Source organism: Pecten maximus, chromosome 2 (assembly GCF_902652985.1).
Source record: "Pecten maximus chromosome 2, xPecMax1.1, whole genome shotgun sequence".
NCBI lineage: Eukaryota > Metazoa > Mollusca > Bivalvia > Pectinida > Pectinidae > Pecten > Pecten maximus.
The window spans coordinates 52,132,758-52,158,529 of NC_047016.1; the positions used below are offsets into that span (position 1 = coordinate 52,132,758).

The 25,772-nt window shown below is 35.5% G+C and overlaps 2 protein-coding genes across 4 annotated transcripts in view; both read left to right on the top strand.

Annotated features, from left to right (window-relative positions):
* Nucleotides 1-15,838, top strand: part of LOC117322443 — a 20,941-nt gene extending 5,103 nt beyond the window's left edge. For all 3 annotated transcript variants that reach the window (XM_033877359.1, XM_033877360.1, XM_033877361.1), the window contains 2 exons: nt 1,687-1,754; nt 14,140-15,838. In XM_033877359.1, coding sequence (XP_033733250.1) covers nt 1,688-1,754; nt 14,140-14,888 — 816 coding nt within the window. In that variant the 5' untranslated portion in view covers nt 1,687 and the 3' untranslated portion in view covers nt 14,889-15,838. The remainder of the gene's footprint in view (nt 1-1,686; nt 1,755-14,139) is intronic.
* A 313-nt stretch (nt 15,839-16,151) lies between these two features.
* On the top strand, nt 16,152-24,310 carry LOC117343693. The gene is made up of 4 exons (XM_033906166.1): nt 16,152-16,228; nt 18,061-18,149; nt 22,763-22,836; nt 23,390-24,310. The coding sequence occupies exons 1-4, from the start codon at nt 16,152-16,154 to the stop codon at nt 23,492-23,494; spliced, it is 345 nt and encodes a 114-aa protein (XP_033762057.1). The 3' UTR covers nt 23,495-24,310.
* The last annotated feature ends 1,462 nt before the right edge of the window (nt 24,311-25,772 follow it).

Here is a 25,772-nt window from a genome sequence, read left to right on the forward strand (position 1 = left end):
ATCCACACCACCGTTTATAGTACTAGTATACCTAGAAATAAACAATCTTGTGGGCTGTCAGCTTTTAAAAAAACAACTTGGATATGTGTTTTCCTCACCAATAAAAAATACCTTAGTATGCTTGAACCTTGTTATCAATTGCTGTAAGTCCTGACACAGACAGGTAACATGAAGAAAACCAGGTCACAGTTGTTGATAAGGTGATTAGATTTATCACTTGAATAATGAAAGCCTCAATAATTTCCTTTGCTTCAAAATCTGAGTCTGTGTATCCCTTAAACTAGGCAGCTACACATAGGAAGGGACTGATGAGTGTTATAATGTCAAAGAATTTTACAACAAAGTGCCTGATCAGGATTTGAAATTGTTGATAAATTATTATTAGCATTTAGGACGATTGGCCTGATTGATAAATAATGTACATGTATATGCACGTTAACCCGTTTACTCGTTCATGCAATCACTGTTTTGAATAGTATCAATATCAAAGCAGTCTTCCAATGACTCATTTACTTAATGTTGAATTATAACACGCCGTTGTAGCGGGATATAAACATTTTTTGTCAGTATTTTACAGCATTTCACAACATATTCCATTTCCTCCATATCAGGACCGAGAGGACTTCTATAACTTGTTTCCCATTGGCTGTGGAAACATACAGTTTATGATTGTACGACTTGTCCAATTGCTGCCTTCAATATTTAGAATACAACTTCAGATGGCCCGTGCACGACATTATTGGAGTCTATTGCATACTCTTTCGTGAACCTTAACAATAACTTATTGTACAAATGAATAAATCGATAGATAAATTCCAACACATAAACAACACATAAAGATAGTTTTGCATATCTTTTTCACTTTCAACATTTTAAGAACATTTTGAACAGTATTAAACTGTAGAGTATTTGTTATTTATTATTCATTTTTTCATAAGTTAAGTATTGTTTAACATTCTATCAACAACTCACGTCATTTAAAGACGGCCTCCCCTGTGTGCGGGATGCATGAGTGTTTTAGGGGGCTGTGGTATGTTGGTTTTGTCTCCTTGTGAAAGCGCAAAATTGATTCCGACTCTAAAGTGCTACAGTTTAACAGCACAGGTAAGTCTTAGTGAATAAAAATGGCAGCACAGGTAAGTCTTGGTGAATAGAAATGGCAGCACAGGTAAGTCTTGGTGAATAAAAATGGCAGCACAGGTAAGTCTTGGTGAATAGAAATGGCAGCACAGGTAAGTCTTAGTGAATAGAAATGGCAGCACAGGTAAGTCTTGGTGAATAAAAATGGCAGCACGGGTAAGTCTTAGTGAATGCAAATGGCAGCACAGGTAAGTCTTGGTGAATAAAAATGGCAGCACAGGTAAGTCTTAGTGAATAAAAATGGCAACACATGAATACAGTAGCATAGGTAAGTGGTGGTGAAAACAAAACCTAAAAAGTCAGAGAAAGTCTTTGCAACCAATTCTTAAGTCTGAACGTAATTTTTAATTTTCAACACTGAATTAGTAATTAATACAACTAGGCACAAGTGTAAGGCTAAAGTTTTGACAAACAAATCAGAGCTTGAGGAATTTACATCAACAAGAGATTTGGAATATTCACACATGTAAGTGTATGATATGGAATACTGGTAGCGATAGTGTCTCGAAATTAAATCTTTATTAAATCTGTTCTACACTATTTCAGCATGGAGAGGAAGTTACTCCAATATGTATCCTTACCAAGACCAGTCATGGCACTGTCGGATAGGTTCGGTAAGTATATTACAAATACTTTAAAGTTGATCAATTTTGAGGGATAACTACAGAATAGTTCGCGGTTTTTAGTTTGAACTAATCGTTTAAAATCAATTCCACGTAACACCGTCTTGTCAATATCTTTACGCGACATCGTCAATGCTTCCATTTATATTAGACATTTAAGAACATTATATGATTCGCTATATAGAAATTGTACATGTACTGTACTTAGTTGCACGCTTTTAAATCAGACTGCTGACAGAGTGAACTGATATTACAGCAAATATGTCAATTGTAATCGCCTTTTTTTTTATGTTTCTATATATTTTATGTTACGTTAACTTTTCCATGAGTAACACATATTACATTGTAAATACTGTCAGCAATTTAAAACGCAATCTTTGTATAGACTTTTAGTTATTTGGATCTCAGGTCATCAAACTAGCTACCTAATTTTTGTCCATCCAATTATAGATGCAATACCTACACCAATTAAAAAGCATGAACTTGATGTACATCGATTGACCAAAAAGTGATCTTGGTCCTGATAATGTATTTAAAAAAAGAAATCATATCTGAAATACGTTTAATTTACAAACGATATGTAAATGGTGAGTGACGTTTCGTGTGCCAAGAAAGTAGGGGATGATCGCCAAAGGAATATGACTTTGTGAAGAACGAGTCATTTGAGTATGTTATTTGTCATAGATGTAATTTCTGGTCCATCACTTATTATACACAATTCAAATACAAATAAAAGCGTGTTACAAGCTAAATTAAGTTACATGTAGATGTCACAAACTGAAATTATAAACTAGTTGATTCCCAACTCTAATTGGATGAGCGATGTCACGTGACGAGTGTGTTAAAACTGTTACAGACTTCGTTCTAGGAATAAGATAGTGCTACATACCTAATTAATTTAATGATTACATACTCGTTGTAAATTTTTTTAACGGTATAAGAATGCGAGGTTACCCTTTTGCTAACTATCAAATATGACAAATAAAGACATTTTATTTGGTCAAAACACGGACCTGCTAGACTCTTAAAATGTATCCAATCTATTGTTACGACAGAAAAGTGTTCTAAAATTGTGTATGGAATTTGTATTTAGAGTACTCGGCACAACTTGGTAGCCAAAAAAAGACCTTGTCATCTGTTCATGACATTGCAAATAACTATTAATCCCATTGTGTAATGTTATATGATAAAGCAATCATGATCTTCAGTTTAGGTCTATCCCAGAGTACCAGAACAATAAATCAGGAATAAGCTTCAACTCAATTCATAATCATATGTATATAAGTGCATACATTTTTAGCGCTAAAACCATAGGTTTTAGCAGCTATTGTCAGCGCTTTTGAGAGATGGGCACGCAACGCGCTTTTTACCCCCCCCCCCCCCCCCCCCCCCCCCGGTTGGTGTTTTGTAAAATTACTTGACTACTGTGATATCTATATTGGCAAATTTGCACAAATATGCAACACTGTAAGGTTTTTCATCATTCTGTTCACTTATTTTGCAATGAAAATATAATATAAAAATGAATTTTGAAAGAAAAGAAAACTAATGTTAGACTGAATAGCCTCTTATTTATAAAATGTCTTCGGTTTAACTAACGTCCCGGTTAGCACAGTAGGTTGAGGTGGAGCGTTCCACCGTGGCGGCCGGGGTTCAATTCCCGGCAGCAGCAATTTTTTTTTATTTTTTTTTTATATATATTTATTATAATTATATCTATCTATATTTCAAGAAAAGATATATATTCGTATGCGTGTTTATAGTTGTTTTAATTCATATTTGCTCGAAATGTAAATGGCCTTTTAACACAAACAAACAGTAAGGCTTAGCTGTAGTACAGTAGGCTAAAGATAGATTTAGTACTATCTTTTCGTAGCTCATTTGCAAATATAATTTTATAATAATTTCAATATCTTAAATCAGTGCATGGACGCAGAAAATAATTTGAGCCGCTCGTAAATTTGATGCTTAAAATTTTGACTAACACTAGTGCTGCATGAAAGTTCTTTTGTGTTGTCCTATATACAGACTCACCAAAGTGTAGGTTAGCTATGGTCAGTGACACTAATTGACCCCAAGGGGTTAATTACAAGAGTCAGCCAACCGTGAAACACTCCGACTGTCGCCAAATTTGGTCACAGGTGAATTCTCCAATTAACAACTTTACCTGAATTGAAATTATGTTATTTACAACCTAGATATATTTGCTAAGAAACAGTATATTTCAATTGACTTAAGAATATTGGGACCGAACTGCAGCCATTCTCTCACAAAAATCGGCAAAATCTGTCTCTCTCTCTCTCTTTTTTTTTTAAATTTATTTTTCAAACGAATCTTATAAACATGAATTTTTATAAAAAAAGAAGAAAAAAGACAGAAACGTATATCTACTTATACATATACATATTGTGACTGTAATAACTGTATGTTTAAAATGTTCTGAGTATAAAAGAAACACAGATATATTAAATAAATTCTTGTAAAAACTCTGTCGTCTATCTTCACCGGAAATCGTTTTAATATTGGTCCGAAATTTACTTTATATATTTAGATTGAAATGTAACAACTTTTTAATGATATCTGCACCGTGTAAATTTTGAATTTTTATAGCCGTCTAACATTTGATGGTCTTATTCTAATTATTATATTATAATTATAGTCTGCTCTGGTGAAGTCACTTTTGTTACCTGTGTTTTACCTGTGTATGTTACCTGTAATTTTCATTGAATTTCTCATCAAAATCAAATGTCAATATTCAATGAATATACTGCACAATTCAATTTTTCAATTCAATTCAATTCAATTTATTTCTCTTTAACCATACATAACAGTACAGAGAAAACATATTTACACAATACAAAAGTTATATACAGTTGTTCAGCCAGTGTATAAAGTATGCACACGCAGACTGTATCAATTAGTTTATCAAAACATCTGATATTTAACCATATCGTTACGCATGATACCATTTTATATAATTTCAAATCGACAAAACGACAAAAAAAAAAAAAAAAAAAAAAAAAGATCAAGTCAAGATGAACATGATGTGTAACATCATGCTATGGAGGACACATTGCTAAAGATAATACTAATGAATTTACAGAGTTTTTTCAATGTATTTACGTGGTTTGAGTTCATAAGATCTCTAAATTTTAATATGTTCGGCCTTGTATAATAATATTTATTTAGATATAATTTTCTATGCGCAGCTAATGACTGGCATTCTAGCAGATAATGGAATTCATCTCCTATTTGTTGACTATTACAAAAAGTACATATTCTTTCGTGGCGTTCAATATTATTCCACCTTCCAGTTTCAATAGTCAGTCTATGATTTGTAGTTCTGAACTTACAAAAAGTATTTCTTTCTTTATCTGTAAGAACGTCTAGATAGCATTCAAAACCAAATTTGTTTTTAAAAATTCTGTAACAACCAGACTTAGAAGAATTAAATACATCATTATCCCACTGCTGTATAAACTGATCATGGAGTGTTTGTTTTACATATGACTTTATCCAAGAAGTATCTAATTCCTGGATATACTGGATATTCCACACATAGCTAATACCACATTCATCTAATAATTGTTGTATATAACGTATATAGGGAACATTATTATTACGGTATTGGTTTAGACATAACAGTTTATAAGTTATTACATTTAGTTTGTTTTCTTTTGAATTAATCAATTGAGACCAATAGGTCAACATTCTCGTCTTAACTGAGATATTCAAAGGATAAGCTCCAAGTTCACCATAAACCATAGACGTTGGTGTACTTCGTTTGACCCCTAATAATAACTTACAAAACTTTAAGTGCGCTCTCTCAATGACTTGTAGATTTGTAAAACCCCAAATCTCACATCCGTATAACAATATAGGTTTTACAATTTTATCATACAGATCATATATACACTGAACAGATAGGTTATATAACCTTCCTTTCTTTAAAACATCATACATAGCAATTGTTGCTTTTTTAACATTGTAATTTTTAGCTTCATTAAAAGAACCTGTGCGTGAAAAAACAGTGCCCAGGTATGAAAAACTTTGGACAATTTCTATGTCTTCAGTATCAAATTTGAATTGTAATCTGTTATTTAGACGACCTTTACTGAATATCATACATTTTGTTTTCTCACTGTTAACTTTCAGTCTCCATATTTTACAATATTCACTAAAAACATTTAGCTGCATTTGCAGGTCTTCTGGGGTGTCAGAAAATAAGATTGTATCGTCAGCATACAACAAAATAAATAGTTTAATATACATATGTAAATCAACTTCAAGTTGGTTTGTCAGGCACTGTAAACCGGTAACATTATTTCTAGTCATAAACTCCTCAAGGTCATTCAAATATAAACTAAATAAAAAAGGAGACAAGTTTTCCCCTTGCCTCAATCCATTATTGCATGCGAAGAATGCAGAATTCTGACCATTAAATGATATGTTAGATTTAATACCTTGATACATATTGTAAATAATTGTATACATTTTGCCATTTATATGATTTAACAACATTTTGTTCCACAGACCATTTCTCCAAACTTTGTCAAAGGCCTTTTCAAAATCAATGAAAATACAGTACAGCTTCTTTTTCATCATATTAGTAAGACTAATTAGGGAATACAGCACAAAAATATTATCTATAGTTGAATACTTCTTGCGAAATCCAGCTTGGTTTTCACATATTAGATTAACTTCGTCGGAATACTTTAATAGTCTTGCATTTAAAATACTTGTGAATAGTTTGCCGATGCAACTTACAATAGTAATCGGCCTATAATTTTTAGGGTCTGAGGGAGAACCCTTATTTTTATAAATAGGTACAATAGAGCCTCGAAGCCAGCTTTCAGGGATTTTCCCTGTGCTAAAAATAACATCAAATAATATAACATAGAGATCAATCATTTTAGAGGACGAATATTTAATATATTCATTAATGATGAGATCATCCGAGCAAGCCTTATTGTTTTTCAGTAGCTTAATAGCATGTTCCACCTCCTCTCTGGTTATATTACTATTTAATACATTATTTACAGGACCCATATCAATATCATTATTATCAAACATGTTATCATCTACTCCAACATTTAAGGTTTTAAAGAAATTAAAAAGCGTGTCAATCGATATGTTACCTTTTTTGTTTTTATGTGTACTATTAGAACTTTTAAGTAGTTTCCAGTAATCCCGTGCATTACTACTTTTCATATCTTTCAACTTACGACGGAGGTCTCTTCTGAATTTATTAATACTTTTATCCATTGTATGTTTGTAAGATTTTTCTGATTCTTTATATTTATTGAAGAAATAATCATTTTTGTGACGTCTGTACATACCTTTATGGCGTCGGAATAACTTCCTGGCCGCCTTACATTCACCGTCAAACCAGGGTTTAGAATTTGATTTTGGCTTTTTACATATATTAGTATGGTTATATTTGTATATACCAAAAGTTGACTTAGCAGCACTTACAAGCACATCACTGCAGTCTGCCATAAGTGTATTGACATCTAGGTCGTTCGTATTACTGCATTGGTTAATTGTATCAATAATATTCTGAATTTTGTCATCGTTTATATTCTCAATAAAATGTTGGATTTTCTCAGTCTCCCAGTTTTTAATACGTTCAGTATAATCTGTTGTATCATGTGTATTAATGTTATCATTGGTAACTGTATTGGCCATACCACCTATAGTAAGAGTTAGGGGACAATGTGCATCTGACATAAGAGGGCTAAAATCTAAAACATCAAAGTCACGTATGCGTTTTAGGAGCTCAGAGGAACATATGACATAATCGACAACGCTAGAACTTTTACAGGTGCACTTACCTATATCTCTATCACGACCAACTCTACCATTACAGATAAAAATGTCATTATATTTACAAAAATCCAATAGTCGATTCCCAAAATTATTTTTGTGTAAGTCCTGACTTTTTCTGTTCTTAGCAAAACCGGAATTTTCAAATACATTCATGTATGTAGCTTCATTTAGGATTTCAGTTGTTAATTGATCTCTATCGTCTATTTCATTGTAATCAATAAAATCTACAGAGCTCGCAGTTCTTGCATTAAAATCTCCTAACAAACACACATTTTTGTAATTAGCTGATAACCTCAAGTATTCAGTTTCAATTTCCAAATATGGATCACCAATACAGTATGTAGAATTCTCGGGTGGGACATAAACCATTCCAAATAAAAAATCACCATCACTTTGTAACTTCGCGCCATCTAACCTAAACCAGCTTACGTATTGACTATCACTTTGTACTTCATAGACATAATCTTCCAAGTCATATTTATATGCTATAACTATACCACCCGACTTCACTTTTTTAAACTTTGCCCTATTTTTCATTACAGTTTTAAAACATGGCAAATCAATGACATCTAAATCATCAGTTTTGGATTCACAGAGACATAAAATATCAAAACTATTTACAAATTCACGAAACTCAGGATATTGAGCTTTTCTCACTAAGCCACAAACATTTAACGACAGTATTTGTATTGTACATGCATTATAGTTACTTTTTCCACCACCACCATATGTATTAATCGGCTCGTTTGAAACCAAACTAGTGTCTATATTTTGCCCTCCGGCGCGTCCCTATTCGTGCTGATTTGAAATCACCCGTCTACGTTTCGAGCGCGGTTGTTGAGTGGGCGTATGCTGACTGGCCATGGGCTGAACATCCGGGCCCTTATATAGTACACCATCTATGTACAGCTGATCTCTGTTCAACACAGTTTTTTTCCCGTTTTTCCTAGCTTCTTTCGCTACCGGATATAAAATTTTCCTTTTGTCTTCAATTTTCTTTGGAAACTGTTCGTTTATACCAAAATGTGACCCTTTTAGTTCTTTAGCACTCCGCTTGACTCTCAGTAAATCCTTGTAGTAAATAAACTTTGCTATGATTGATCTTGGCCGTGTACCGGTACGCCTGTCGCGTTGGCCGATTCTATGGACGTTGGCCATAGCAATGTCATGGGCGTTTACAATTTTGAGTTTACTTTCAATGAAATTTTTCAATGTTATTTCATCATCATCTAGACTCTGATTTTGGTCCCAAATTTTCTCTGGAATACCTGAAAATATCAGATTATACTTCATGCTCCTGCACTGTGCATCAGTAGCCCTATCTTTCATTTCCTCTATCATTTCGTGCAATTCATCAACTTCATCTAGGACTTCATTTTCATTTTTTTCCAATTTGTCAATGCTTTTCTTCATGTTTGTAACGTTTCTACCGACTGTATCATTTGCAGCCTTTACCCGATCCATGATATCACTGTTACCCTGTATGTCACTTTCCATGTCCCTTATCTTATTTTTCATACAACTGATATCTGTTTCTGATCTTTCTACCCTCACAGTTAGGTTGCTGAGTTTTGTGTTAATCTCCTCGAGAGTGCTGGTATTTTCCTCAATTTTAGACAGTCTTGATTTCACTTCAGTAAACATTTCAAAAATAGAATTGATCGTGTTTTTCATTGTTGTGGTTTCAGTACTGACATCAGTTTCACTAAATAATGTTTCCCTACACTCTGCTAAAACTTTGGATGTAGACATACCTGTATTGTCCAGTGCAGCCATATTGGTGAGTTCAAGTCCTCAGAGTAAGATTTTCAAATCACAACAAAAGTTCATTTTCCCGGATAATTCCCGAATTTTTCCAGAATAATACCGAACAGGATGCTAATCCAGCACTTACACAGCATTTTCAACAGTTTATAATGTTAATGACCCTACATTTTAGATAAAAACCAGCAAATTTCCTCTCCCAGATTTTTCATGTGTGTAGACACCTGGCTGAACACTACTCAGACTCAATAATACAATATATTAGAATTAACTAATAATGATCAAATTGTTAAATATCAATAATTATCAAATTAGTATTTATAAATAATTCGTTGAAATTGATATAAATTGATAATTCATTGAAATTAATATTTATTGATATCATAAAATACCTTTTGATAATTCTCTCAATTTCATCAAACTAAAAATTATATCAAATACTTTGCTTTTTTCCTTAATACAAGTTATAATCAAAATGCTCTTTTTTTCTCATTTGAACGCCTCTCTGATACCTGATATCTGATAACTGAAGATAATGATGTTGTTAAGTAAAAACCGCTCACTTTACTGAGATCTGTAAAAATGATGAGCTGTGTTAATGTAACCCACGCTACGGATGGCGTGACACTTGGATATTAAAACCGAAGCTACATGTACATGTATGTATCTATATAAACTTCAAAATTATCATCAGGACTTATCATTCCACTGTTTGCACTCATACCGTTATTACCATCTTTGGCTAATACTCAGTTAGAGTTTAACTTTATTAGGAATAGGTTATGAGACAGATGTACACATTCAACATCGGGACAGACTCTTCACCGTCTTCCCGGGGACCAACATCAAGGGATGCTTTTCCATTTAACCCAATGCAACGACGACACTATAGGAGACTGGTTCGCCGAGCAGCTGTATTGCCACTTGTACCACTACACCAAGTAGAAAACGTAAGAGGACATCCAGGAAGCTGACCTACACATTGACGTTACGCCATTCACAGACTACGTTGTTGACCGGTGGATAGAGGTGGAGACAGTTGGGAACCACTACGACAACGACGGACCTGAAGGACGACCAACCACTTAGAAGCCTAGCACGGGAAACTCAAAAAGATTGTACACCACACACATCCTAACATCTTCACAATTATACGGACATTCAAGGACATATACAGGCTACTAATGAGATAACTAGACTTCAACGTCGCGCTGGACCCCGACCCAGGAAATACAGAAACATTGACACTCGCCTTGTCCTTCAGAAACAGAGACTGGAGAACCATATAATATCCTACACCGACGCAGCCTCCGAATTTCTTCACTTAGGTTGTACTGATGTAACATGGACAAGGTTGTACTGATGTAACACGGACTAGGTTGTACTGATGTAACATGGACAAGGTTGTACTGATGTAACATGGACAAGGTTGTACTGATGTAACATGGACAAGGTTGTACTGATGTAACATGGACAAGGTTGTACTGATGTAACATGGACATGGTTGTACTGATGTAACATGGACAAGGTTGTACTGATGTAACATGGACAAGGTTGTACATGATGTAACATGGACAGTGCTTTATCCTATTTGTATTTTACTACACTGTGATAATAAATTTGTAGATTTGTTCCAACTGTGTACATGTATACATGTATTTGCATGCCTGTTACAGTTTTCTGTGTATATTCATTGATTTCAATTTTGTCTGTCGTGTAACATTATATTATATAAACATAATGTAAGATTCTAATAGTCCTACCAAAATATGTGATATTATATTAATATGTAATATTCTATGATTATAATAGTGATATTTCAAACTGTGTATCTTTAAATTAGCATACATGTACATTTCTAGTGCTCTATATAATTAAGATTCTAATGATGTTATTCCTATCAAAATGTGTAAATTTACATTAACGTGTATAATTGTAGTTCTCAATTTATAATAAAGATTCTGATAATGTCGTTTTCAAATTATGAAAAGATATCTTAACTTGCAGAATTCTAATTAGAATTTTTAAAATTGATATGCTTGTGTTCTGGTTTTCTTTAGTTGTCAAATGATTTCTACAGGTAAAATATCTCGGTAAATACAGAACATGTATAAAACAGACTATAATTACCCTCCCTTTGATGTCTCTGCCTATTGTTCTAAATATGTAGGCGTTCAGGGAACACACCCCCCTGCTGGTACAGGTGTGACACTCTTTGATTACCTGGACAGTTCAGGTATAGCCTCAGGAAATCTTTCAATACACTGGCCGGTTATAGAGATACACAGATAAGTCAACTTATAAATCTTCCCATGTGTGAGAAATTTATCTTCATATATGGTAGAAATTACTTCCATAACTGTGAATGTATAATTGAAATATGTTGAAAGTTGTATTGCCCAGTAAATCTATATAATAAATATTTCATACAGAAATTGAATCTGAGTAGTCAATCATATATAGTTCATAATCTTACTTATCAAGGTAAAGTAATAATACAAACTGGTAATTGCGTTACCTTTGTATAATTTATATAAAATACCACAAAAGACTGCAAATCACCATTCTACTGTGCCACGCACTCACTATTTCTTGCATATTATGTAATATGTATAACCATGGATAATATATTAAATCATTATCTTTTATTCTTATTTTGTATTATACAAGTTCATGTGGAATTTGCATAATGAGGATGTTGGAATTATAAAACGTGTAAAAAAGTTATGGTGTAACATATGTATATCAAAAAAGATGTTCTTAAAATTTAGATGATTTCAATGCAGCAACCTTTGTGTTGATTATTGAAAAAAATATACAGTTTATTCAGGTGTCTTTAATATTTCAATTTATGTCTTAATAATTATGCTATTTAAACAACATATAGAACTATTGAATTAATATTCAACTCAGACGGGAATCGGGCTGTGAATCACGAAAGATTGAAAAATAAACCCCTAAAATTTTATATAAGATACAGTTGTGCAATGTAGAACATATACTTGAGTCCATTCTCTGAAATTAATACCAATTATGACCCCATTTTTAGCCCATCATCTGATTTTTAGCCCACCATCTCATATGTAGGTTGCCCTTGGTCCCTAGTTACAATGTATGCATATTTCATTTTGGGACCAGTCAGAAAACAACATGGCCGACAGGCAGTCATCTTGGATTTTGACAATTGAAGTTTATTATCGCTATTTCTCAGAAAGTACTAAAGGGATCTTTCTGAAGTTTCATATGTAGGTTGTTGCCCTTGGACCCTAGTAACAATGTATGCATATTTCACGTTGGGGCCAATCGGAAAACAACATGACCGACAGGCAGCCATCTTAGATTTTGACAATTGAAGTTTGTTATCGCTATTTCTCAGAGAGTACAGAAGGGATCCTCCTGAAATTTCATATGTAGGTTCCTCTTAGTCCCTCGTATTGCATTTTGGGACCAATCTGAAAACAACATGGCCGACAGACAGCCATTATCGCTAAATCTCAAATTTCATATATAGGTTCCCTTTGTCCTGACCGTAGGCCGGTGGTTTTTTCTCCAGGTACTCCGGCTTTCCTCAACCTCCTAAACATGGCACACCCTTGCTGTTTATAGGACGTTAAACAAACTAAACCAAACTAATTTGTTTGAAAACACTGAGGGATGTTTCTCAATTTACACAGATTAGTAAGAGGAAGAGAAAATATAGAGAATATCAATCTGACATGGAATCTATAAAGATCATTCAATGGTGGACGCCAAGATCACTCTGGGATTTCTTGTTTTTCTTCGTTTCGGCAAATACCTCAAATACACCAAACACCGTTGCCAGTTCCCGGTACTCTTCCTAATAACTCCGTCCCCATTTTTTTTGCAATTTCGTGGCATTGACATAGAAAACAGATATAACTATTATGGAGGCATCGACCAAGCCATATATATGTGATCTTGGGTTGCCATTAATACATGTGTGCAAGTAGAATTTTAGGTTGTTTGGGAGTATGTGTAGTCCGAGAGATTTCCATCAACCTTAGTAACGTGTTGACATGCCTTAACAGTTCGGCCATATTCGATTGCCACTTTTGCAATTGGTGGAATTGTGGCCCGTTTATTGATAAGATATACCACCTACCCTTTCCATGCATTGACTGAATCAGAATATGGCGAGTTTCCTTAAAAATTGTAGAGTCCGACCAAATTCTTCATTCTTTAAGATTTAATTAATCTGATAGCGTTGAGAGTCGAAATAGTCTTTTCACTAAATCTTTTCAATACAACGACCATGGTAAAACGCTTCAAAATGTTGCAGTGTCCGTCTGACATTCATTTTTACCTTGACACTGCTTCACACATTTGACTTGTGCGTTCATGTAATAGAAGTCAACAACGTGTGTTGGAATAAGTTAACATCAACCATATTCAATGAAACAACTGTGTTAACACTTTCAAACGGCTTTTGGCTAACTGAAATGAATACAATGGACATGTGAGTTTGGTCAGGTCCAAACGTGTTATCTGTGAAATTACGATAATGAACCAATTGAAGAACTGAATATCGACTTGCTCAAAAATAAGGGAAATCCTGTTTGTGATACAATTCCAACAGAAAAAAACGTGTAAAATATTGTCAACTGATAAAATTGCACAAGAGTTTTAGCGCTACAGTACTTACAGTACTTTGATTAAATATAATTCGTGCTTTAAAATTAGAAAATATTGCATGCGACATACAGAAATTTATGGATAAGTAATAACATTTTTAAAAGGTTAGTAAATTCTTGTCTGTTTTCAGGACGCCTTCCAATTCAAGGAGTCAAGAAATTTTTAATGGATGGCTATCACGAGGCGAACAAGCAAGGATTCCCCACAGAGTTAATCAAGCATGCATTTTTTATACGAGAGAAAGTGGTGTGTTCCCCTAAGCTTCACCGAAATGACTTTCCAATGGACCAAAAGTTTATGTTTCGTATGTCCATTGCTAGTGTCGGAACTACGTCATATTCTGTTTTCCAGGAACTATACGACCCGTCTACAATGGAGCGACTACTACGTTCTGAAACTAAACTGGTGAACGTTGACCCCGAGACAAGGAGACCAACGAACCTCCCAAAACTGTTTGTTGAGCAAAGCTCCAAGTTTAAAAGTGGAGATTGTGGATTAATAACAGAAATTCAAAAAGATATCGTACCACCAAATAATGCATTCAGAACGATTACTCGTACTAGATACAGTGATATGGATACAAATTTACATGTGAACTTTGCAGAATATTACGGATTCTGCGCAGACTGTGCTTCGGAAGCGTCTCAATCCGGGTACTATCGTCACTATGCCGACGACATAGGTCGGTTTCCTGTTCTGCAGACAGATGTAACATTTATTAGAGAATCTCCATCATGTTCAAATTTGGACGTGTACACTTGGCAAGACACTGGCAACGTTCAGATTATTTATTTCGCAATTTATCTTAAGTCTGACAGGATATTGCTAGCACAATTCCTGTATGATTATAAAGCAAGTTTTATTGCTTCCAAAATATGATAGTTATGAGCTTTACCGAAGGCGATAACGATGTTTAGATATATTTGCATAACTCTTCCTTATGAATTGTATTGATGTATATATTTTTGAATCAAGAGTCCAGAAAACAATATTAAACGTCGCACACCTGAAGCATACGCTGATAAACATTGCAAATATTTTGTTAACTTTCCTAATGAATTGAACTGTTATCAGTGTCACAAATCTTTCATGTCTTGACAATATTATGCTGCTACAGTATAACAGTATTTAAGCAATTCGAAATTCTGGACACATTGCATTCCACAAGATGAAGGAAAGTAAGGAAATAAAAACTAAACTTAATGTGTTATTTGTGTCACTTTTTGTCATTTTGACATTGAATTCGCAAACTACATGATGCGGAATAATAAAATACTTGGCATGCAATAGGTCCACTTTTTAAACTTTCCTATCTTACTGAACATTCATTCGTTTTAAAGGTAAGCAAACAAGCAAAACAAACAAACAAAAATGTAGAAGCTCCTGAACCAGTTTTCATTTCATATATAATAATGAACACAGGCCATGAATTTATCATTTTATGAATCTCTGGCGAGATAAAATTGATAATTCGTGACGTTTATAATGTCTGCATCTCATAAATGCTACACTGGTATATTCTGCAAACAGGAAATGTTTTGAATCAGACTGATATGCAATCGACCATCGCGATATTAAACCCACGTTGACTTCATTCCTTTTCGAGTCCGCCAAGGTAAAAGACAGTCTAGTTCCATCCACTATTTGTGTCAACCGAAAACTCCACCACAAGGTAATATTACAAATGTGCTCGTAACGCAATTTATGAGTGGTGTGTTAAGCCATGCACATGAACCAGAAATACGTTAACTACATAAAGCAATAGGGTGTCAGACGTAGCTTCAGTAGGTGATGAATTTTCGTTTGAGTATATTTCAATCCTGAAAATGTTTTACTGGTGTGAATAAGTTGAATTTTCGTTTGAGTATATTTCAATCCTGCAAATGTTTTACTAATTTGAATAAAGTGGCCACCCATTCACTATTTCATTATGCAAAACACATTTCATGTCTAATTATCCATTTGACAAATGTTTTGGTTTTTAGTTTATCAAATCATTTTAAAATTAAATTAAATTATGTATCATATGTACTTTGTGTTTGTGATCCGTGTTTGTTATAGACGACTTTCACTATGATCCTGTCCGGATATCGGTCCGACCATCACTGCGCCATTGAAACGTTCTTTTTTAAGAACGCCGATATGGCGCAGCGGCATAAGCTGCGGATATTTCTGGCTAGGCGATTGGGTGCCATAGATCGTGAGTTCATATTAGGAATGTACTGCCACGCCGAATTTCAGAGGTGCTAATTTAGCCGTAATTATGACGTTGACATTTGACGTCAAATAGAGACTGCCTTTACGCTCGTGATTTGTGACGTCATGAAACCTATTAAACACACAGTTTCTACGTATTTTCAATATCAATTTTCTGACTTCGTTTCCTGAGGAACCATCATCAAATCGACTGTAGGTTTGACATTATTGTGTTATTAACAAATGATGATTTCCAGCTATATGGAAATACTTATTTATCTTTAGAAGATATCACAACAATATGTCAATCCACTCAGTAATACACATTATAGAATCAAATAGATAAGATAACATAAGATATTCAGTTATTAGACTCCTTGGTAACGAGTCGCTTCATCCACATCCTAGCTAATTAAGGGGTTGGATGTTAACCGTCCTTATAAAGGGAATAATTAATGGTAGGTTTACGGCCTCCTTGTTTTACACAAGCAAATCACACCTAAATTTAAATGAAAGTACACCAGACCTAGAATTAGTTTCCCTGATATACTGATTGAGGATTTCAATCCTGTTTCTAGTACCAATTCATGTTGGGCAAAAGATTCAGGATTTACATGTCTTTAAAATCATTCCAAAACCTTATTGAATATGCCGGAATTTCAGAAAAGACAAATTAAACATCTTTAGTGAAAAATTTAGCAACAAATGAAACAAACTTGTCAACGCTGTTCTTACATAAACATAAAATTCAGGGCCCAGTTGTTCAAAAGGTGATTAGGCTAATCACATTTTTCAAATCCTATGATAATTTCTGGTAGAACTTACTCCACAAAACTTCACAGTTCTCTTCAAACTGGCATAATTTCAAGACGATATACTCACAGGTTTTTCAACAAATGAGAAATGAAATTTTCACTAATCAAGTGATTAAGCTAATCACCTTTTGAACAACTGGGCCCAGAAATAACTTTGATTAAGTCGCGCTTCTGCTTTACAATATAATTCCTGGCGATGGTAAAAAATCTCGATTATATCTACACGATGTCTCAAGAAAAACCTTAACTGCATGTTAACAAGATTGGTAAATACATGTACTTCGAAATATCTGGTGCGGCTTACGGCTATCCAGTAAGCATATTAAGCTTACTTACTCTCATCCGAAAGCAGAATTGGACTAAGATTATCAATATAGGTGAAATAGTAGATCAATAATACATTCCAGAACAGGTGTACTCTTGTGTTTAACCAAAGATATTTGACATAAAACAAGAACAATCACCAACATATAAACTTTACCTTTCATTCTGGTGACAGGAAATGGTATGTAGGGATATGATAGTGATGATAAACAAATAATGAATCAAGAAAAAATGTTCATTGTTTTATACTATATATATATATATATACCTAAATGGTATTACAGAAAACAATATAAATAGAGACAGTCATAGACAGGTCAGCCTGGTAATCGGCTGCTTTTGTAAAATGCAGATGTGCGGCCAAGATTGCAAAACTCGAACATGCTGCTTTTCCATGTCGGAAAAATGGCGTTCACTGGAACAACGCCGTGACTTTCTTCACGACTTTGTCTTTATTTACCAGCAGTGACGTTATTTATCAGGATAAGACGTCAAACTTTATTTCAATATGTAGGTAAAAATATCTCCCTATCAATATATCAATTAATAAAATGATGTGTTCATTTTTTACCTTTCTGCATTAGCCTGCTGGCACTCATCGTTGTACTACAATCAACACAAAATCGGCTTCGTGGTACAAACCTCGTTAAATGACCTACTCTATCATGATCCGGGCTTCTTGATAACAAAAATAACCTTCGTACTATCAATATCAGAAGAGCACAGGTGCGTGATTTAAGCAAGATAAATGTGACCTCTTTACTTCAGCGTAATTATTTCAGGGAGAACATCCGCGCAGCTATAGGTAAGTGGTCGTGGTATGTGTGTTTAGGGAGGACACGAGTACAGCTATAGGTACGTGGTCGTGGTATGTGTGTTTAGGGAGGACAAAGGATGAGCTATAGGTAAGTGGGCGTGGTATGTGTGTTTAGGGAGGACACCAGTACAGCTATAGGTAAGTGGGCGTGGTATGTGTGTTTAGGGAGGACACCAGTACAGCTATAGGTAAGTGGTCGTGGTATGTGTGTGTAGGGAGGACATCAGTACAGCTATAGGTAAGTAGTCGTGGTATGTGTGTTTAGGGAGGACAAAAGATGAGCTATAGGTAAGTAGTCGTGGTATGTGTGTTTAGGGAGGACACCAGTACAGGTATAGGTAAGTGGTAGTGGTATGTGTGTTTAGGGAGGACACCAGTACAGCTATAGGTAAGTGGTCGTGGTATGTGTGTTTCGGGAGGACACCAGTACAGCTATAGGTAAGTGGTCGTGGTATGTGTGTTACGGGAGGACACGAGTACAGCTATAGGTAAGTGGTCGTGGTATGTGTGTTTAGGGAGGACACCAGTACAGCTATAGGTAAGTGGTCGTGGTATGTGTGTTTAGGGAGGACACCAGTACAGCTATAGGTAAGTGGTCGTGGTATGTGTGTTTAGGGAGGACACCAGTACAGCTATAGGTAAGTGGTCGTGGTATGTGTGTTTAGGGAGGACACCAGTACAGCTATAGGTAAGTGGTCGTGGTATGTGTGTTTAGGGAGGACACCAGTACAGCTATAGGTAAGTGGTCGTGGTATGTTTGTTTAGGGAGGACACCAGTACAGCTATAGGTAAGTGGTCGTGGTATGTGTGTTTAGGGAGGACACCAGTACAGCTATAGGTAAGTGGTCGTGGTATGTGTGTTTAGGGAGGACACCAGTACAGCTATAGGTAAGTGGTCGTGGTATGTGTGTTTAGGGAGGACAAAGAATGAGCTATAGGTAAGTGGTCGTGGTATGTGTGTTTAGGGAGGACAAAGGATGAGCTATAGGTAAGTGGTCGTGGTATGTGTGTTTAGGGAGGACAAAGGATGAGCTATAGGTAAGTGGTCGTGGTATGTTTGTTTAGGGAGGACATCAGTCGAGGTATAGGTAAGTGGTCGTGGTATGTGTGTTTAGGGAGGACACCAGTACAGCTATAGGTAAGTGGTCGTGGTATGTGTGTTTAGGGAGGACACCAGTACAGCTATAGGTACGTGGTCGTGGTATGTGTGTTTAGGGAGGACACCAGTACAGCTATAGGTAAGTGGTCGTGGTATGTGTGTTTAGGGAGGACACCAGTACAGCTATAGGTAAGTGGTCGTGGTATGTGTGTTTCGGGAGGACACCAGTACAGCTATAGGTAAGTGGTCGTGGTATGTGTGTTTAGGGAGGACACCAGTACAGCTATAGGTAAGTGGTCGTGGTATGTGTGTTTAGGGAGGACAAAGGATGAGCTATAGGTAAGTAGTCGTGGTATGTGTGTTTAGGGAGGACACCAGTACAGCTATAGGTAAGTGGTAGTGGTATGTGTGTTTAGGGAGGACACCAGTACAGCTATAGGTAAGTGGTAGTGGTATGTGTGTTTAGGGAGGACACCAGTACAGCTATAGGTAAGTGGTCGTGGTATGTGTGTTTAGGGAGGACACCAGTACAGCTATAGGTAAGTAGTAGTGGTATGTTTGTTTAGGGAGGACACCAGCACAGCTATAGGTAAGTGGTCGTGGTATGTGTGTTTAGGGAGGACAAAAGATGAGCTATAGGTAAGTAGTCGTGGTATGTGTGTTTAGGGAGGACACCAGTACAGCTATAGGTAAGTGGTCGTGGTATGTGTGTTTAGGGAGGACAAAAGATGAGCTATAGGTAAGTGGTAGTGGTATGTGTGTTTAGGGAGGACACCAGTACAGCTATAGGTAAGTGGTCGTGGTATGTGTGTTTAGGGAGGACAAAAGATGAGCTATAGGTAAGTAGTCGTGGTATGTGTGTTTAGGGAGGACACCAGTACAGCTATAGGTAAGTAGTCGTGGTATGTGTGTTTAGGGAGGACACCAGTACAGCTATAGGTAAGTGGTCGTGGTATGTGTGTTTAGGGAGGACAAAAGATGAGCTATAGGTACGTAGTCGTGGTATGTGTGTTTAGGGAGGACAAAAGATGAGCTATAGGTAAGTGGTAGTGGTATGTTTGTTTAGGGAGGACAAAAGATGAGCTATAGGTAAGTGGTCGTGGTATGTTTGTTTAGGGAGGACACCAGCACAGCTATAGGTAAGTGGTAGTGGTATGTGTGTTGAGGGGGGACAAAAGATGAGCTATAGGTAAGTGGTCGTGGTATGTTTGTTTAGGGAGGACACCAGCACAGCTATAGGTAAGTGGTAGTGGTATGTGTGTATAGGGAGGACAAAGGATGAGCTATAAGTAAGTGGTAGTGGTATGTGTGTTTAGGGAGGACAAATGATGAGCTATAGGTAAGTGGTAGTGGTATGTTTGTTTAGGGAGGACAAAAGATGAGCTATAGGTAAGTGGTAGTGGTATGTGTGTTTAGGGAGGACACCAGTACAGCTATAGGTAAGTGGTCGTGGTATGTGTGTTTAGAGAGGACACGAGTACAGCTATAGGTAAGTGGTCGTGGTATGTGTGTTTAGGGAGGACATCAGTACAGCTATAGGTAAGTGGTCGTGGTATGTGTGTTTAGGGAGGACACCAGCACAGCTATAGGTAAGTGGTCGTGGTATGTGTGTTTAGGGAGGACAACAGCACAGCTATAGGTAAGTGGTCGTGGTATGTGTGTTTAGGGAGGACACCAGCACAGCTATAGGTAAGTGGTCGTGGTATGTGCGTTTAGGGAGGACACCAGCACAGCTATAGGTAAGTGGTCGTGGTATGTGTGTTTAGGGAGGACACCAGCACAGCTATAGGTAAGTGGTCGTGGTATGTGTGTTTAGGGAGGACAAAAGATGTAATTCGTACTAAGTCGTACGTATAAGTAAATCGTACGTACGAATTAGTACGAATTACTAATTCGTACGTACGATTTACTTAATTCGTACGTACGGATTACTAATTCGTACGTACGATTTAATTTTTTTATAGTGGCCCTAATACGCTTCCGTACCATCGCACTCTTATCGTATAATATTTTTTTCAGTCGATATCTTGCCATTTTAGCTATCTGAGCAGCCATCGACATAAAATAGGCAGAACAAATATAGTGAGATACGTGTAATTTTTTTAATAACCTCGTACATATCGTAAAGCTGTACCCGGCTAGTGTGTGAAAACGCCATCTTGCTTTTAGGAAAGGTCTCTGAAGCGAGACTATGGTGTTGTCTTTTTTTCGGTTTTAAAAGTTCTGCTTTTAGATCAGTCGAACGAAAAGTATAAGTCAAACTTGTTGGTAGATAAAATATATAGTGAACATCGTAAGATAATCTTCCAGAATTTATGGTCCAGTCGCGCTGAAAATCAACGATGCCTGAAATCTGAACTTAAAAGTTTATTGTTTATCTCAAATCCTGAAAAAAGTACCAATGCTATTCCAACCAAACCTGGAATAAAGTTGTATTGTAATATGATTACATGAATTTTATGATTTTGTGTATTATTGGTTTGCGAAACTAACGTAACATCGTTATTGCCCTAACGATTAATGTACTTATTAGCCAAAACGCAAGTTATTAATGGATCAGATGTATTGCCTTCTTACGTTAGATCCTAATTATTTTATCAGTAAAATCTTTGAGGATTAGTAAATTTGTAAAGTTTGCTATTAGTCGTATGAAACAACAAATATTTACACGTGGTTTTTGCGTTACATGCGGAGTATTTACAAAAAAAACCCCACTACTTTGAGTAGATTGATTAAGCTGTAAGTGTGAAAAAAATACAGAAATGTTTGTGAAAATGGAGTTTGGTTAAAACTCAATATACCAACAAAAAGGGGACCGTGGAGAGATTTTTTTTTTTTAAGTTTTATTTTCTACACAAGGCTTCATTCGTACACCAACACCATCACAAACGCACCGTAGACACGTTAGTTTCTATGTAACAAAGAATTAGTGCCAAATCCCGAAATCGACGAACCGATTATCGTATAAACGTATTCACAACATGGCTACAATTGACACTGGATATTATCAAATGTAATACAATAGTCTTTTTTTTTGCTTTTTTTTTAATAAAAAAAATACTGATTAAAAAATTGGCGAAAATGCGGTTTCGCAAGAAGACGTTAAGAAAGAAAAAATATAGTATTTCAAGAAAACGGCGGATGAATTGTGGGTAATTATCCAGTCATGTATTATGTACCATGTGCAATATAAGCATTCATAAAATCCCCATCCAAAACCATTTTGAATTTCGGGCTATGGAATCCTCGATGTCAAACCAAGACCTTCCCCGTAATCACCTTGACAATTTCAAAATTGTTTTTCATTCTCATTCCAACCTTTTCGTGCCTGTGATACTCCAGTTAGTGTCGCTAAATCGAGGTACTCGTGTGCTGAGGTCAACGATGTAATTTTGTGATCATTTCACTGCGATTTCAATGCTATTACGACGAAATAATGTCGCATATATTTGATTTTGCCGAAATATGGAGGTATTTATGCACTAATATCATTCTGTTTAAGGATGGCGACGAAATCGAAGCTATATCCACTTGTGTCATTACCAAGACCAGCTTGGGCACTTTTTGACAGGTCAGGTAAGTCGACACATAATGTTGTAATATAGGCGACAAAGAAACGTCACAATACAATTACAACATAATGTTGTATATAGGCGACACAGAAACGTCACAGTAATTATATATAATATTGAATTAATTGTAGAGAGTGACATTATTTCTTAAAAGGATGAACGTTCTATTTATTGTAAAACAATCATGTTTAGACACGTAACTCATGTAAATACAATTACAACATAATGTTGTAAACACGTGAAAAAGAAACGTCACAGTAATTATATCTACAAGGGCAAATATTGGATTAATGTAGAGAGTGACATTATTTCTTAAAGGGATGAATGTTCTATTTATTGTAAAACAATCATGTTTAGACACGTAACTCATGTAAATACAATTACAACATAATGTTGTATATAGGCGACAAAGAAACGTCACAGTAATTATATATAATATTGGATTAATTGTAGAGAGTGACATTATTTCTTAAAATGATGAACGTTCTATTTATTGTACAATAATCATGATTGTTTAATACTTATCAATGTTTATGAAAGATTGTTGTTTTATTCAGGTCATCTGCCTATACATGGAGCTTTACAGTATACTGAGGATGGGCAAGCAGAGTTGTCGCAGCTGGAATTCCCAACAAATACTCTCAAACAAGCATTCGCTATAAGGGAAAAGACAAAATGTTCTCCAAAACTTCATCAAATCGGCTTTTGTCAGGATTGCAATATTTCAATGCACGTGTCTATTCCAAAGATTGGAAAAACGTCATATTCTATTTTTCATGACCTGTTCGATTCCGCCACAATGGAACGGATGTTACACATAGAAACAAAGCTAGTGAACATTGATCCTGAAACAAGGAGACCATCGCAACTTCCCTCTGCTTTTACTGAACAATACACCGATTTTAAGAGTGACTATCCTGTCTTGATAACTGATGCTCAAGAAGATCTTGTCCTACCAACAAACGCCTTTAAAACATTGATTCGCACGAGGTATAGCGATACGGATCAAAATTCGCATGTCAATTACTCAGAGTATTATAGATTCTGCGCAGACTGTGCTTCGGAAGCGTCTCGATCCGGGTACTATCGTCACTATGCCGACGACATTTGTCGGTTTCCTGTTCTCGAGACAGATGTTACATTTATTGGAGAATCCCCAGCATGTTCAAATTTGGACGTGTACACTTGGCAAGACAATGTTAACGTTCAGATTATTAATTTTGCAATCTATCTAAAATCTGACAGGATATTTCAAGCACAGTTTTTGTATAGCTTTGAAAAATCACCCAGAATAAATTCAAGATTTTGACAAAATCGCCATATTCAAAGGATGTCGTAAATGAGTTATCCTAGACTAGGTAAATATAATCAATGCTGACAGAGGAGTATTTCAACAAAAGTAATATGTATAAGTTGATAATGATGTTTAAAGTATTTTTTCCAAGTATCAATAGAATGTTTATCGGAATATGACTATATTACCATGGAGATTTTGATATTTAAATGTACAAGAATAGAGAAAAGCAGGTCCATGAGAAAAAATAGGCTCACTTTAAGGTAACTTCCTTTGTTGATATTTACAAATCCACATGTGAAAAATCCAATTATCGTTTTTATCGATAGTTCAAATTGACGCTGTTTAGCTGAAAATGTAGAAGTACCCAGAATAGATTATCAATGAAATAATGACACGGGCCATCATATTACCCATTTGTATATATATATGAGGTCAGTGGTAGGAAGACGATGTATCATTCTGGTCTTAGTAACTTCCCATCGCTTCACTTTGTGAGTATATGGAAACGATGGGAGCCGAGGATGACGATGGACATACAGAGCATATCGCATGTTTCATCACTTTTTTTCATTTGATGGACCTGGGTTACTGAAATTCATCAATCTCCTAATGTATGCGAACAGAGCTGGTGAACATTTTGATTATAAAAATGTTCACGGAAACATTTGTTAGACTGATATGTTCCGTTGAAACTCTAGTCAATCTTAGCAGCATTAGGTATTCCACACGTGTTTATATCAAGGAATATGAAATAGATGACACACTTATGTACGTGATAATATTGCCTGAATGTTTGATGTTTTGATGGTTGCATAAATTTACCTGACAAACCAATCTTCAGTCCGATATAAGATAACAGCGTGTTGTTGATATACTCATGTATGATCAGGCTATTAACAGCAAAATCAGAATGTATCATCATACCTTTACCTATATGATGTCCTCTGACCTTAGCAAGATCACGTCCTATAGAAATGACTTTGTAATAGTACATTTGTACTTGTGCAAATATTTTATAATACAACATGTAGTACTTACACAACTACTTTGGAATTGTACTTATACAACTACTTTGTTATAGTATTTAATTTATACAAATAGTTTGTAACAGTACTTATACATATACTTTGTAATAGTACTTATACCAATACTTTGGAATAGTTCGGGTGGGGGGTGGGGTGGGGGTGGGGGTTGGTTGGTTATATCTTTCAACATTTAAAAAAAAAAGTTGTTCATAAGTGTTAAACATTTGTCTTTTTACAATGAAATAGTGTGGGGAGCATACACTAACTCGATAAGTGCATCAAGTCAGTAAAAGAGCTCTTAATTAATACTTATATACGTGTAAATAGCAAAAAAATGACTCTTGTATGATATTAGTGATATTAAATTCTGATGCTATTCACATCAATACAAATAATATAACAATAATAAAAACTGACACTACAGTGCTGAAAACGTCGACCTGAAGTGTACAAGTCCATTGTATTTATCTCCCTTCCTCGACATTGTTACGTCGTGATCAGTCGCATCATCTCGGTCATTTCCGTCAAATTTGATACAAACTGAATCAGTTTAATGTTATTTCTAACAAGACTGTACTTTTTGAAATGGTCCACTAATATTTAAAACGTATTACTCTT

What these genes read in the sequence shown, in the direction of transcription:
- LOC117343693 (XM_033906166.1), top strand. Translation starts at nt 16,152, where the DNA reads ATGGCGCAGCGGCATAAGCTGCGGATATTTCTGGCTAGGCGATTGGGT. An exon ending in CGTGAGTTCATATTAGGAAT is followed by an intron (nt 16,229 to 18,060) that starts GTACTGCCACGC and finishes TATCAATATCAG; the next exon opens with AAGAGCACAGGTGCGTGATT. An exon ending in GGCACTTTTTGACAGGTCAG is followed by an intron (nt 22,837 to 23,389) that starts GTAAGTCGACAC and finishes TGTTTTATTCAG; the next exon opens with GTCATCTGCCTATACATGGA.